This window comes from Podarcis melisellensis (genome assembly GCF_964234715.1).
Source record: "Podarcis melisellensis genome assembly, chromosome: 1".
In the NCBI taxonomy this organism is placed as follows: Eukaryota; Metazoa; Chordata; class Lepidosauria; order Squamata; family Lacertidae; genus Podarcis; species Podarcis melisellensis.
The window spans coordinates 113131284-113145073 of NC_138528.1; the positions used below are offsets into that span (position 1 = coordinate 113131284).

A 13790-nucleotide genomic window follows, 5' to 3' on the forward strand; every position below is an offset into this window, starting at 1 on the left:
CTGTCAGGAGCTCAGCCTACACTCAAGTAGGACCCTGGTAGAGACACATGCCCAACTGGCATGTTCTCTCCCTCCTGGTCGATCGTTCGGGAGCTTCAAAAGCTTTCTTCAGCCTGAACATCACAGCGACCGATGCCAACAGACATCGGCACACTTAGGGATCCGCAGAGTCTGCGCAGTTCGCGTGACAGAGCTCAGCATTTTGGCTAATCTACTTTATTTACATATAAACACACACGGAACATGCATCATGGCTCCCTCTCTCTCTATCATCAGACAGCGAAGAGAAAAAGAACAAAGGACAATAGTCCCACTTCACGGAACACAGTTACACAAACATCCTGTCTTCGTCACTTCCCACTATATGTTTGGAGTCAAAACATATACCGTCATGTGAAAGACAACTATCCCATGACTGCAGTCATGGAGCAGGAATTCTAACAGTGACACCCCTTTAGATAGATCTCCTCTCAGTCTCCTCTTATCCAGGCTAAACTTATTTGAATGTGTACTCCCTGGTGTAGTTCATTATATTTTCACATATTATCTTCCATGGAAAACAGAAGCATTATGTTGGCAGGTATGTTTCCATGATATTGCCGTGACACTGTTTTGCTTAATTTTTTACTATTAATATTCTACAATATTGTGTTGCATTTCCCATTCCCTTAAAAAGACTTTTTTTTACTATAAGAAGGGAGGAAAGACAACTGGCATAGCTATGTAATTACACTATTGGTAGATTTATTCTTCTTGAAAGAAAGAAAAAAAATAATATCGTGAGAGAGAAATTATGTAATATATGAAGAAGCTGTATGTGTTTTACAATTTATATATATAAAAGGATGTATATATGCTGAGACTTAGAAATATTTATTTAAGGGTTCCTCTTTTTTATTATAAGGACTGTTCGAAGTACATTTAAAAGTTAATTTCAAAGGGGAAATGTTTGCTTTAAAAAAATTGTAGTTTATAAAACAAGACAACCAGATACAAGACAGCCTTGGCAAAAGTGATATAACAGGAACACACAAAGAGAAAAGATTCCGGGGGAAAGTATGCATTTATTCTCTTCGTTTAGGTGGCAGAGTGAAGCCAAGGTCCTTTGGGACCTTCTTTATATCTCCTGTAAAGAAAAGAAGTTTTGATTAGGTAACATAGTTCTTTTATCTTCCATAAGTAAACCTCTACCAGTGTGAGGAATCCAATTAGAGACTACTGTAGAGACATAAATTGATCCAATCAAGAGAGAAATATTGAATGCCTTAAATTTTTTGAAGTATGAAATGGACTGGAGGCAAATCGTCAAGGATGTAGGAATGTTCTAGATTTAGATGAAGTGAGCAAAATACCAAGGGACCGGCGTAAGAAAATATTTCAATACTCTGCTGTGCTTTTTGTTGTTGTTATTAAAAAAATCCATATCTGTTTTGACAATAACCATACAACAAATTGGATTTCTGGGATTTACATTTTCTTGAGACCCTTAAACCTTTGATTTAGGTGATGCTGTGTGGTATTGTTTAGATATAGTGCTTGTGTTGTTGCACAATTTATAATCAACACAAGATATCCATGATAAAATTCTAGCATACATGTGTGGATCTTTTAGGGGCTTAAGCTCCCATCTTGTTGTAATAATAATAATAATAATAATAATAATAATAATAATAATAATAATAATAATAAACTTTTATTTATATCCCACCCTCCCCGGCCGAAGTCATGCTCAGGGCAGCTAACATCAGATACATAACATTGGTGTAAAATCAAACAATAATTAAATTACCTCCTAAAAACATGTCAAAATCAAATTAAAGTCTAATTAGATGGCTTTCCGCAGGGTAAGTGTTGGGAACAGTAAGTGTTCATCAGCCCAACTGTTTACGTTGATCTTATATGGCCTGTGAGAATGCTGGGAGGCCTCTTTCATATTCTTATACAAAAAGGAAAGGGGAGTCAGACTGAACCCCGACCAAAGGCCTGGCGGAGCAACTCTGTCTTGCAGGCCCTGCGGAAACATGTCAAATCCCGCAGGGCCCTAGTCTCTTGTGACAAAGCCTTCCACCAGGCCAAGGGGCCAAGGCTGAAAAGGCCCTGGCCCTGGTCAAAGCCAGCCTAATCTCTCTGAGGATCGCCAAGGTGTTATTATTTGCAGACTGTAAGGTCCTTTGTGGGGCGTACTGGGAGAGGCGGTCCCGTAGGTACAAGGGTCCTAGGCCGTATAGGGCTTTAAAGGTTAAAACCAGCACCTTAAACCTGATCCTGTACTCCACCGGGAGCCAGTGCAGCTGGTAAAGCACTGGATGAATGTGATCCTGTGGCAAAGACCCCGTAAGGAGTCTCGCTGCGGCATTCAGTACCCGCTGGAGTTTCTGGCTCAGTTTCAAGGGCAGCCCCGTGTAGAGCGAGTTACAATAATCAAGCCTGGACCATTGCGTGGATACAGTGGCTAGGTCGGGTGAGAGATAATAGGCTGGGATAGCTGTGTAATAATAGTTAAATTATTGCTCTCTACTATGTATTTGAAAAAAATTGTTTGAACTCACATCTAGCAAAACCCAGAGCTAGCACCCAGGGTGCACATATGATGTAGGAGTGGTTTGACATTAATGATGGCACCAGTGCTGATAAATGCTTCACAGAGCAGAGATGTGCGCTGCCACTTCCAGCTGTTGTGAGGTTGAGATGGGCAGTTAGCTTATGGGCTCAAAGTGCAGAGGAGGCACTTCTGAAACACTTAGATCCTAAGAATTAACTGACGTGACCTTTGACTCACTTCTTAGGCAATGCAAGATTCAAGTAAAATTGAACAGGTGGATTTTTTGATCAGTTGCAACTAATGTGAATATTTTAAAAAGTGCTATTTCAAGTCTCCTAGTGGATTTATAGGCATTCTATCTGAATAATCCGAACTGGAGGGAAATATACTTAACCCTAAGAAGCAAAGAAAAAAACAGGAACACGTGGGGGGAGGGAAATAACATTTGTATAAGAAGAGTTTGGATTTGATATCCCGCTTTATCACTACCCGAAGGAGTCTCAAAGCGGCTAACATTCTCCTTTCCCTTCTTCCCCCACAACAAACACTCTGTGAGGTGAGTGGGGCTGAGAGACTTCACAGAAGTGTGACTGGCCCAAGGTCACCCAGCAGCTGCATGTGGAGGAGCGGAGACGCGAACCCGGTTCCCCAGATTATGAGTCTACCGCTCTTAACCACTACACCACACTGGCTCTCTATTGTATAAGTACAATATACAGAAATGCAATATGTGACTACGTTTATGATCGTTACCTCATGCACTACAAAACATGCTCAAAGTTAAGGTTTAGCAAAGGCCAGATAGATGGAAGCAATCACTATCAAGTTTGGTGAGTTCAATCTGGGAAATGTCTGATGATCAGCACTGCAGTAGATTGAATGCAGAAAAGCATTCAGTTTTAAGTCCCAATTATAACCTTTTCTTTCTGTTTGGGTAGGATCGCCGCTTTAATGACGAGATTGACAAACTGACTGGATACAAGACCAAGTCATTGCTTTGCATGCCCATAAGAAACAGCGAGGGTGAAATTCTTGGCGTTGCCCAAGCGATAAATAAAACACCTGGAGGTGCTCCTTTCACCGATGATGATGAAAAAGTAAGTTATTTTTTCCTTTTTGCTTGGCAGTATGGATAACATCTTACATAGCTGTTTTCTCAGATGTGTATTAAGGTTTGCATCTTGATTCCCATAAAGCAAATGCATCGTTCTGTTTGTAATCAAGTATTTTTGTGTGTGTGTTGTTCAGATGACGTGCCATTATTCCACATATCTTTAAGAATCAGTACATTTATTAAGTAATCTGTCTCCCTCTGCTCTGTATTATATAAAACTCCTGGTGAAGTTGTTATTCCATATTTTGAGATAAAGCTCACAATACAATTATCACTAAAACCGCAGTGACTTCTTTGGCATTTCCTTCTTATATGAGACAATATATCCAACCATTTATTTGTTGTATTTGCTATACTGGAAAGCTCTCGATTGGTGGCTATCATTTTGCAAGACTTCTAGGCTGCCCAGTTTTTGTTTTGTTTTTAAAAGATACCTGCCTTATGATGACCTTTTTCTCTTCAGGGCCAACTTTAGCCTCATCACTGCCTAAAGTGAGTCACAAATGTCAATGTATTGAATGGCTGGCTCATTTCCTACAGGGAGGTGCCATTTTCCCCATTTTCATCTGCAGGCAGAGTATTTTCTCACCAATCTGTATGCAACACAGAACACACGGTATCTAGAGATGCTCATTTCCCAAACAACTTAATGTGGTGAATGCGTAACCATATAGGTGACATCTGCTTAAATGCAAAGGAGAATTTCACATTTTCTGGAAATGCGTTGGATTTATGTTTGCCCCTATGGGTGTTGGTGAAATTCTTGCCATGTTGATGGATGCTAAGTATGCCTACTTTGATAAGTGGTCATTTGTATTCAGCTTCAGTTATGCTACTGAAGTGATCAGACTGAATTAATTGAAATCATTAACAACATGCATGACTTTTTTCACTACTCTTTTGGTTAAATTTTCCCTACCCATTACACTTGACTGAATCCAAAACAGAGGCAGCAGTAGGCTCAACACCAGTCTTGGTTTTTAAAATCCTGCTTTGAAATGTAATATCGTCTGGTACAAGGGCTCAGGCACCAGATGTTTGGCTTCAATTTCAACTGTGTGTTCAAGTTTTCTTATATTTTGGCCATTGCTGTAATCTTTAAATTTCAAAAGGTAAGTACAATTACAGGGGGAAATGAAGTTTATCGGTTTGTTGTTGATTTATGGTCAAGTACAACTTGTTTCTTCTAATCCATTTACACTTTTAACTGGCAAAATCTATTTTCTAAATTCTCAGTATATTTCCATTTCTTTCAGCAGAGCCAGAATGCATCTAATTTTGTGTGCTGATATGTATACTTGAATTAGTTAATAAACGTCAGTTGACACACTGCCTGCTCATTAAATTAGCTATCTCTACTTGCCTATTAATAGCTATACACAGCAATCTGTAATCGCACATAAGAAAAATCTCTGCAGTTGGTATTTATGACTAAAGCAGTCTCCTAGCAGACTCCCTTTCCTTGTAGTGTGTGGGTGTAAGGGGGAAGAAATCAGCCTTCATTCTTGTGTCAACAGTGCGGGGTGTGCAAGAAAGGTAGTGGGAAGCTAATATCTAGAGAATGAGATTATAAAGAGGAGAGAATAAAAGTGATGGATGGAAAATTCAGAGAAAGAATCAAGGTGGAAATGGAAGCCCCACAGGAAAAGGGTGGTAAGTATAGGAGAAGAACTGAAGAATGATAATCGGGAGTCGGAAGTCTGTAATGAGACGAGAGAGGACAGTACATAAGTGCAAGATGCTGAAGGGGATAAAAAGACAAATAGGATTCAATTTAAAGAAAGAAAAAGGAAGGGGGAGGAATAAGAATGTTGAAACGACAAGAACACAAGAAAGTATGTGCTTCTACTAAAACCAGAAGGAAAAGGAGAGGGAGAATGGGAGAAATAAGGTGAGCCATAGGAAAGTATGGCTGCCCATGAGAGGAAAGCCTTAAAAAAAAACAACACACACATAAAAGGGAAATCAAACATTGTTAGCATTTCTGAAGGAATTTTTGAAAGGTAACAATGTTATAGAGAAACGTAGCTTTATACATGTGCCGAGCATGTGAAAGAAATTAAAACACACTGTAGGTGCAGCCGTGTTCTCCCAGGTGAGCGTTCCCAAGATGTAACTTCTCTGCTGACAAAGTTTGTAGTGTTGAGGGAAGTGCTAAATGCTGCCCTCATTGGTATCTGTTAAGGAGTAGAAGCCCATTGCCCATTGAAATTCTTACACCGATTATCACATGATCAGGTGAGTGAGCGAAAGTTCAGGCAGCTAGTTGCGAGCTTCCAAAAAAAAGAGCAAATGACTTAAAAATGCAATCCTAGAGGCACTTCAAGTAGTTTAACACTGTAGTATTGTTGCTGGGTGGGTATATTTTTCCTTCATGAATGCATTAATTAGTAAGCCTTCCCAGATGCAGAGTTTGCAGAATATAAACTCATGCTCATGGAGATTGAACAAGTTTCCAGATATTATTGTTCAGTTTCCTGACAGTAGAGGATTCCTTGCACCTTTGGAATAAAAGCATATAAACTAAAAACGCAGCAAACAACAGACATATACTTTTAACTTTGTGCATTGCTTTAGTCAGAGCAATGAAGAGAGAGCTAAATAGCATGATTAAATAAGGCGAGGGGGCTAACCTATTGATTTATCTGCAAATTAAATTATTGTTTTTAATTAGAAGTACACAGTGGCAATATGTATGTACTTAGGTCTTAAAAGAAATGCCTTAATAACAAATAAAATATTTAGCAGCGTGCCGTTGTTCCAAGTCCATGCATATAATCACATTAGTTAGTGGTGCTTATAAACTGGCAAACTGCATGCATTTCACAGGTCCAGGTTTTTTGTGTCTCCATTTTTTGTGTAATCCGGGGCTTCAATACTATGTATGCAAGTCCCAGTGAACTCAGATTACTATGTAGAGGATTTGATTGCATGACAACCATGCTAAATTATAGCATTAATTATGATTGCAAAGTCACACATAGTGAATGGTTTTCCAGTGTGTGGCTAATTTATTTTACTTTTTTTTTTAAACCCAGAGAGTTGGGGGGGGGGATGCAGTCCAAGGAGATTAATACAGTGCGGAAATTACAGAGTTGAGTTCAGCATCCTTTTTCTCACAATGGCCAGCCAGATGCCAGTGAGAAGGTCCATGCAGAGCATACACTTGCCACAGGCCTTGGAGTGATTAGCAAGGCCCCCCTGCCCAGGACCACCTGCTTTTTTGTTTGAATTTGTAGCGCTATTCTAACAAAACTCCCGACCCAGGCCTCAGACAAGTTCTGTGGAAATCCACAAGCAGGACCCAAGAACAAGAACACTCTGCTTCCCATGTTTTCCATCAATTTGTATTCAGAAGCATTACTGCATCTGACCGTGGAGGCAGCGCATAGCCATCATGGCTAGTAGCCACTGATAGCCTTATCTTCCAAGGGAATTTGTTTAATCCTCTTTTAATGTCATCTAAGCTGGTAGCTGGGACGTGGGTGGAGCTGTGGGTTAAACCACAGAGCCTAGGACTCGCCGATCAGAAGGTCGGCAGTTCGAATCCCCGCGACGGGGTGAGCTCCTGTTGCTCGGTCCCTGCTCCTGCCAACCTAGCAGTTTGAAAGCATGTCAAAGTGCAAGTAGATCAATAGGTACCTCTCCGGCGGGAAGGTAAACGATGTTTCCATGCGCTGCTCTGGTCCACCAGAAGCGGCTTAGTCATGCTGGCCACATGACCCGGAAGCTGTACGCCGGCTCCCTCGGCCAATAAAGCGAGATGAGTGCTGCAACCCCAGAGTCGGCCACAACTGGACCTAATGGTTAGGGGTCCCTTTACCTTTAACTTTAAGCTGGTAGCCATCACTCCCATCATTGGGAGAAAGTTCCATAGTTTATGCATTGCATGAAGAAGTACTTTTCTTTTATCTGTCCTGAATCTCCCAAAATTCAGCTGTGTTGGATCTCCACAAGTTCCAGTGTTATGAGAGAGGGAAAGAAACCTTTCTCTAGCCACGTTATTCGTGCCATGCATCATTTTATAAACTTCTGTCAAAGGACCTTTTTACTTGCCTTTTCTCTAAACTGAACCTTCAGCTCAACTAGATTAAGCTGAACTAAAGCTAAACAACTCAGTAGCTCAATCTCTTTCCTCAACTAGCGCCGGTGACTAAGATAGTGTCTAGGACATAACCCATGTCCTTTGTTGATGTTTGGAATGAAACAGTTTGTCTGCAGCTGGCAAAGTCCTGTTGCCCGTATCCTTTCATTTGTGTGGGTGAAATATATGTAAGCTTAAAGCCTCCAAGAAGACTTGAAAAGGAAGAAGAGGCTGGGTGGTTGGGATGAGTTTAATTCTGTATCCTACCCTTACTTTCTAGTCTCTTAGGTAATGTGTGTCTTTTACCCTAGGCTAATCATGCAGCACTGGAGAAGAGTAAACGATTTGTCAAATTAAGCTATACATGATAATTTCAATATATTGTATGTGTGTTGTTGTTGGAAATGTGGGTGTTACTTTGCATTGTTTTTGAAATAGCAGTAAAAAACCCCAAAACATTTGAAAATGCAATTTCCCACCCTATCATTATTAATTTCCCATCACTGTTTTTGTTTGCTTGCTGTGCACCCCACTGTGACCAGACAAGTGTTAACTTCTTCTTATACATCCCTTAAAAACTACCAGAAAATGGTCACGCCAATTAAACTCTTTCAGTGGGGCTGGGTGGGCAGGAGAATTCCATTGCTGCCCTTTCTTTAAAGTGTTTAGCACAATTTAGGCTTACATCAACTACGTATAGAATCGTGGGCCAATTCAGTATACGAGTACTGTTTATTTACTTGCATATTGTATGAGCTTGCAGTTATCCGTGTCTGTTAATTTAACAGAGAGCTTTATTCCTAATGTGGAGTCCTAACAGGTGTTTTCTGACATTATGAGTTACGGATAATAACACCAGCATGTAATGTTGTCAATACAATAGCCTGTGATCTGTGATGTCTTTTTAACCTTCAGGGTTTTTTTTTTACTTCTTTGTTTTTCTCTCACGCAAAAGCTTGTACCATATGGGGACTTATAGTGCCATTTTAATGTCTGCTGTTCACTTATAAGTAGAGCAGTTTTGGAGCAAACAGCTTCATATGTATGGCGCAAACACAATTGTTAATCTGCCACCAGGTTCCAACTGCACTGTCGAGGCTCTACCTTTCAGCCCATTAGAACTCTGTTTTGCTCAACAAATTCAAACCGCAAAACTCCTTTTAGCTGACTCTGTTCATTCTAAGCTCTGGTATTGCATTCTGAATGGTAAAAATGATAAAGGTAAAGGACGCCTGGACGGTTAAGTCCAGTTAAAGGCGACTATGAGGTGCAGCACTCATCTTGCTTCAGGCTGAGGGAGCCTGCATTTGTCCACAGACAGCTTTCCGGGTTGTGTGGCCAGAATGACTAAACCGCTTCTGGCACAACGGAACACCATGATGAAATCCAGAGCGCACGGAAACACCATTTACCTTCCTGCTGCAGTAGTACCTATTACACTGGTATGCTTTCAAACTGCTAGGTTGGCAGAAGCTGGGACAGAGCAACGGGAGCTCACCCCATTGTGTTGATTCGAACTGCCGACCTTCCAATCAGCAAGCCCAAGAGGTTCAGTGGTTTAGACCACCACGCCACCCACTCCCAAATGGTAGATTGCAGGTTACAGACCAATTAATTATTTTCATTAAGTTCCTTACCACCTACTAAGTTAGCTAGCCAGCACCTTTATAATAGGACCATTCATGGAAAGCCAACAAATTCTCCATGTAATTGATCAGGCTTGAATATATCCTTCCCTAGTGTAATCATAGGTTGTGTACTAAGCTGGAGGTGTTAAAGATTTAATTTTTTGTCTCTGAGCCTACCTCTTTATGCCTTTCTGCTTCTGACAGATAAAATCTTTATTTTGGGGCATAAACATTCTGTCTTGCCATCACCAAAAGTTAGTGTACGGCATATTTGTTCCCACTGAAATGCGCGTTGGGTTCTGCATACCCAAATGTAAGGAGGACTTTAGATTAAGAGGGGATGAGGCAGTGACTAGTAATTGCACGTCAAACATCAATTCAAACGGCCCCTTATGGAACTTTACTTAACCAAAGACAATGGTAAAAGCAATCATAGCTGAACTACTAAATTGATTAAAGTGAACAATACTGTATTGGTAAGCAATAAGCAAGGAAGTGGAGTTGCTTCTTTCCTAGAGTTCCCAAGAGAACTAGTGAAAGTAATTACTTAATACTATTAAGTTCTGAACTAGCCCTCTGAAAAGGGGGGGAATATTGATTTCCCATTTTCAGCATACCAAAGTAATGTGTAATGCATTTACAACCGTTCTTACAACTTCCTCAACAAGACAGTAAATAGTCTTGCCTCCACAGCATTGCAATCAAGAAACCTTGGTTTGTTAGCTTCTTCTCAACTATTTGCCCCAGTTTTCACTGACGTAATAGATGAAACCTACAGGAAATCATTCCATTCAAATAGTCTCATCAGATCATCAGCTGCATTTACTAACAATGTTGGAACAACAAGAATCTGGTTATTTTTGTTATCTAATTATTTTCGAAGCACTACCAAGCAATGGAAATCATGCTAGATTTCTCTTCGATGGTTGTACTGTTTTGTTTGAAGAAAGGATTGCCGCAGAAGTATGGGCATAATTTAATTGGTTGGTATTTAGTTGAATCAGCACATTACACAGTGGGTTCCAAGAGTTTTCAGACTCATACAAGATGTCTAGTAAGAAGTGAAGTCCATGAAATCATGAATGGTGTGGGAAGAGAAATAAGGAACAATAGATTACTATTGTTAAGCAATATTGTTAAATTTATACAGTATTGAAGCAAGAGAGGATTTATCAGCACCAGATTTAAAACATGTTTGTTTGCTTTTTTAACATAACACAGTTCATCTGTGGAACTGTCCGCCACCAAAAAATATTCAACACTACAGATGCATTCCAAAACGACTCCACAAATTCACTGTTATTTAATGAATAACAAGTTGTTTAGAATGTTTCTATACTGTCATAGGCTGGATACCAGTAGAGTCTAGGGTGCAGTGTGAGATTGCTTCTAAATAGGATTTTGTTTCAGGAGAGAATAGTTTTGGAATTGCATGTCAGGGCTATGTAATACTTTTGCTGCTTGCAGTTTTACTAGATGAGTGGCCCAGTTTCTCTCAGTGATTGTATTCCTAAACCCTAAACCACTTGATGCCTTTTTCTAGAGACCCAAACTTGGGTCTCCATCTGTTTTGGGACTACAATTCCCATCACCCCTAGCTAGCAAGACCAGTGGTCAGGGATGATGGGAATTGTAGTCCTAAAACAGCTGGAGACCCAAGTTTGGGAAACAGTGTTCTATCTAGAGACTTAGATCTAATACATCTGGCTCCAAATGGTGAGAACATTGTATTTTGCAGCTTGGTTCTGCTATAAATCAGTTGGTATAATGAGATATGTATTGTAAAGCACATTGTTCAGTAAAAGAAGTGCTAGAAAAAATTATAGTAGGAATATTTGTAGGATAAAGGTTATCCAAAATAGTACTGAAGACCAGGAGTCGGGTGTTGGATGAGACATTGCTGTGAAGTGAACAAGTCATTTTACATTTTCTTCTTTTTGTGTTCCCCACATATACAAACAGACATAATAAATCTCACTCTTGGATATTACTAGTGTTAAATTATTGTTGGCATCTGGCTGTCTCGGGAGACAATGGAAGAGTGCGCCTTCAGAGGTAAAGTGAAAGTGTTGGAGATTTACAGCGCCTGTCGTGGCAGTAGAGACCGATAGGGGAGAGACATGTTTTATTTCAGGTGGGTGTTTGGTTTGTAGGTGTAGAAGTTTGGTTTGGCTGCTACCGGTGCACCATGACGTTTCTTCTCTCTGCTTTCCTCCCAGTGTTATTTATGCTGGTGATATAAAGTATTTTGAACAGCTTTTATGGGAGCTAGTAACATGGTCCAGAAGAAACTTTAATAGCCAGTGACTTGCTCTTTAATTTTGAATGCATGAGTCACAACCACTTTTTACCTGTGAGATGTTGTTACATTTAATGAATATGTTCCAGGAAAGGGGGGGAAACAGGTCTAGATGTCTTCCTCTTCTCTGAAATGAATACCACTGTCTTCCTCCCAGGAGCAGTTTAAAGATTAGCTGATGTGTCTGCACAGCGTTTTGGAAGCAGGCCATCTAAGTGCTCCAATAAATTGAGTGCCTCTGCTTGTTCAATGCCTCTGTTTTTAAAAAGTTCAGAGGATGTGGCTGGTAGAGGCATACTTTATGGGATGGTTGATGATTGACCATCTGCCCTGAAGCAAGTTTAATCAGGGAATTCAGACCTTTGGAAGAACAAGCTTCATTCTGGGTTCTTCCAGACTTGGACCGTTTAGCAGCATCCAATCATTGCTGTTTTGCTTTAAATTGGAAGTGTAATAGCAGCTCTGCAATGGATACCTGAGTTATTTCCATCCCAGCTGGTCATTGTAAGAACTATAACTTTAAGAACTTGTATATGAAATTGCTTTCCTTCCCCTCCTCCTTCCTCCTCCCTTTTTCTTTTGTGACATAGTTTTTAGGTTGTAAGCCTGAGAGCACGGACTGCCCTTTCAAGTGTTGTTTAATTGGTATGGAAGATGATGCGGAAGATTATTTTGCCTAAAGAGTGTGGTGAAAGTGCTTTAAATATAAAATAAAGAAAATAAGTACAGTTGTACCTTGGATCCCAAACTTGGATCCCACCTTGGTACTTGGACGTTTTGGCTCCTGAACGCCGCAAACCCAGAAGTGAGTGTTCTGGTTTGCCAATATTCTTTGAAACCTCAACGTCTGACCTGACGGGGCTTCCATGGCTTCTGATTGGCTGCAGGAGCTTCCTGCAGCCAATCAGAAACCGTGCTTTGGTTTCCAAACGTTTTGGAAGTTGAATGGACTTTTGTTCGACTTCCAATATATGACTGTGGTTAAAAGGGGGTGGGTGGAGATCGGGCAACATGCTAAAATGTTGAACTTTAACAATGTATTGCAGGCGGGCAAGTGCTTAGACTGCATTTCCCCACTAATATTTGGACACAACTACATTGGTGGTGTACAGCCAAGACCTCTGCTTTGTTGATGAATTAACATAATTGTCCTGTTTTGCCGATTTTTTAATTTTAGCAAATTTCTATCACTGACCTTATCGAACATCTCAAAACTCTCTAATTGCTTGCAGCTGTGGCAGAGTGTCATGCAGCTAATGAATAAACAGGAAACAAAAGATGCAGCATGTCAGCTTTGCAATGACATTTTTTTCAGCCGGAATAAAATAACATTGTCCAGTTATTTCACCAATTGCTGCTGTGCAAATGACAGCCAATTAAGTTCTGTGTGATTTCGTTCTTTTTATGCAGCCACTTACCCAGTTGAAATAAAAACAAAACGTATCGTTACACTTAGCAGTTTTTAACATCACTGGGATTGTGGGAGATGGTGTGTCTCACTGTTTATGACCGCATACGCTAACGAAAGGCTTTAGCAATAATTTTGTAGGGTTCGCAAATGTGAAAGCGAGCTAATGTATGTCCTGTGGAAAGACAGCTTCTGCAGAGCTTATTAAAATATCTAGAAGCTCCACTAAGTAGAACTGGAAGCCAGGCAATCTTTTCAGAGAGCTGTCTTAATACATTATAAGATTCTGTATCAAACCTTACATTTCTGAAAATTGTATTCCCCATACTTTCATTATCCAAGCAAAGAGATTCACATCAGTAACTATCAAAGACTAAAAGCAATTTTAAAGTGGCCTATTGCACTAAACATTTTTAGATTATTTAAAAACAAAAAACCACCATCCCTAGCTTCTTACTCTAATAACAGATAGGTCCCCTCCAGACTGAGTTTTTTATGTGGGGTGTGTGTGTTTGATATATAATTGGTCCAGAAATAGTCCATTAATGGTGGATTTATATAGGACCATCCATGCATATAGGACCACTCCACTTTATTCATTTTTCTGTAATGCTTCCTCATTGTTACCACATTATTACAGTCTGGAGGGGTACACTTGCATTACAGGGAGCCGGTGGCGCTGTGGTCTAAACCACTGAGCTTCTTGGGCTTGCAG

The 13790-nt window shown here is 40.2% G+C and overlaps 1 protein-coding gene across 5 annotated transcripts in view; it reads left to right on the forward strand.

The window, feature by feature from the left end:
- The window catches only part of PDE11A (phosphodiesterase 11A), a 153111-nt gene that overhangs the window by 27184 nt on the left and 112137 nt on the right, over window positions 1-13790 (forward strand). For 4 of the 5 annotated variants that reach the window (XR_014169121.1, XM_081914207.1, XM_081914206.1 and 1 more), the window contains exon 2: window positions 3481-3639. Coding sequence is in view for 4 of the 5 variants with exons in the window: in XM_081914207.1 (XP_081770333.1) it covers window positions 3481-3639 (159 nt within the window). In the remaining variant the exon portion in view is untranslated. Of the gene's footprint in view, window positions 1-1344; window positions 1365-3480; window positions 3640-13790 lie in introns of those variants that run through there. The other variant, XM_081914209.1, reaches the window with a different exon arrangement.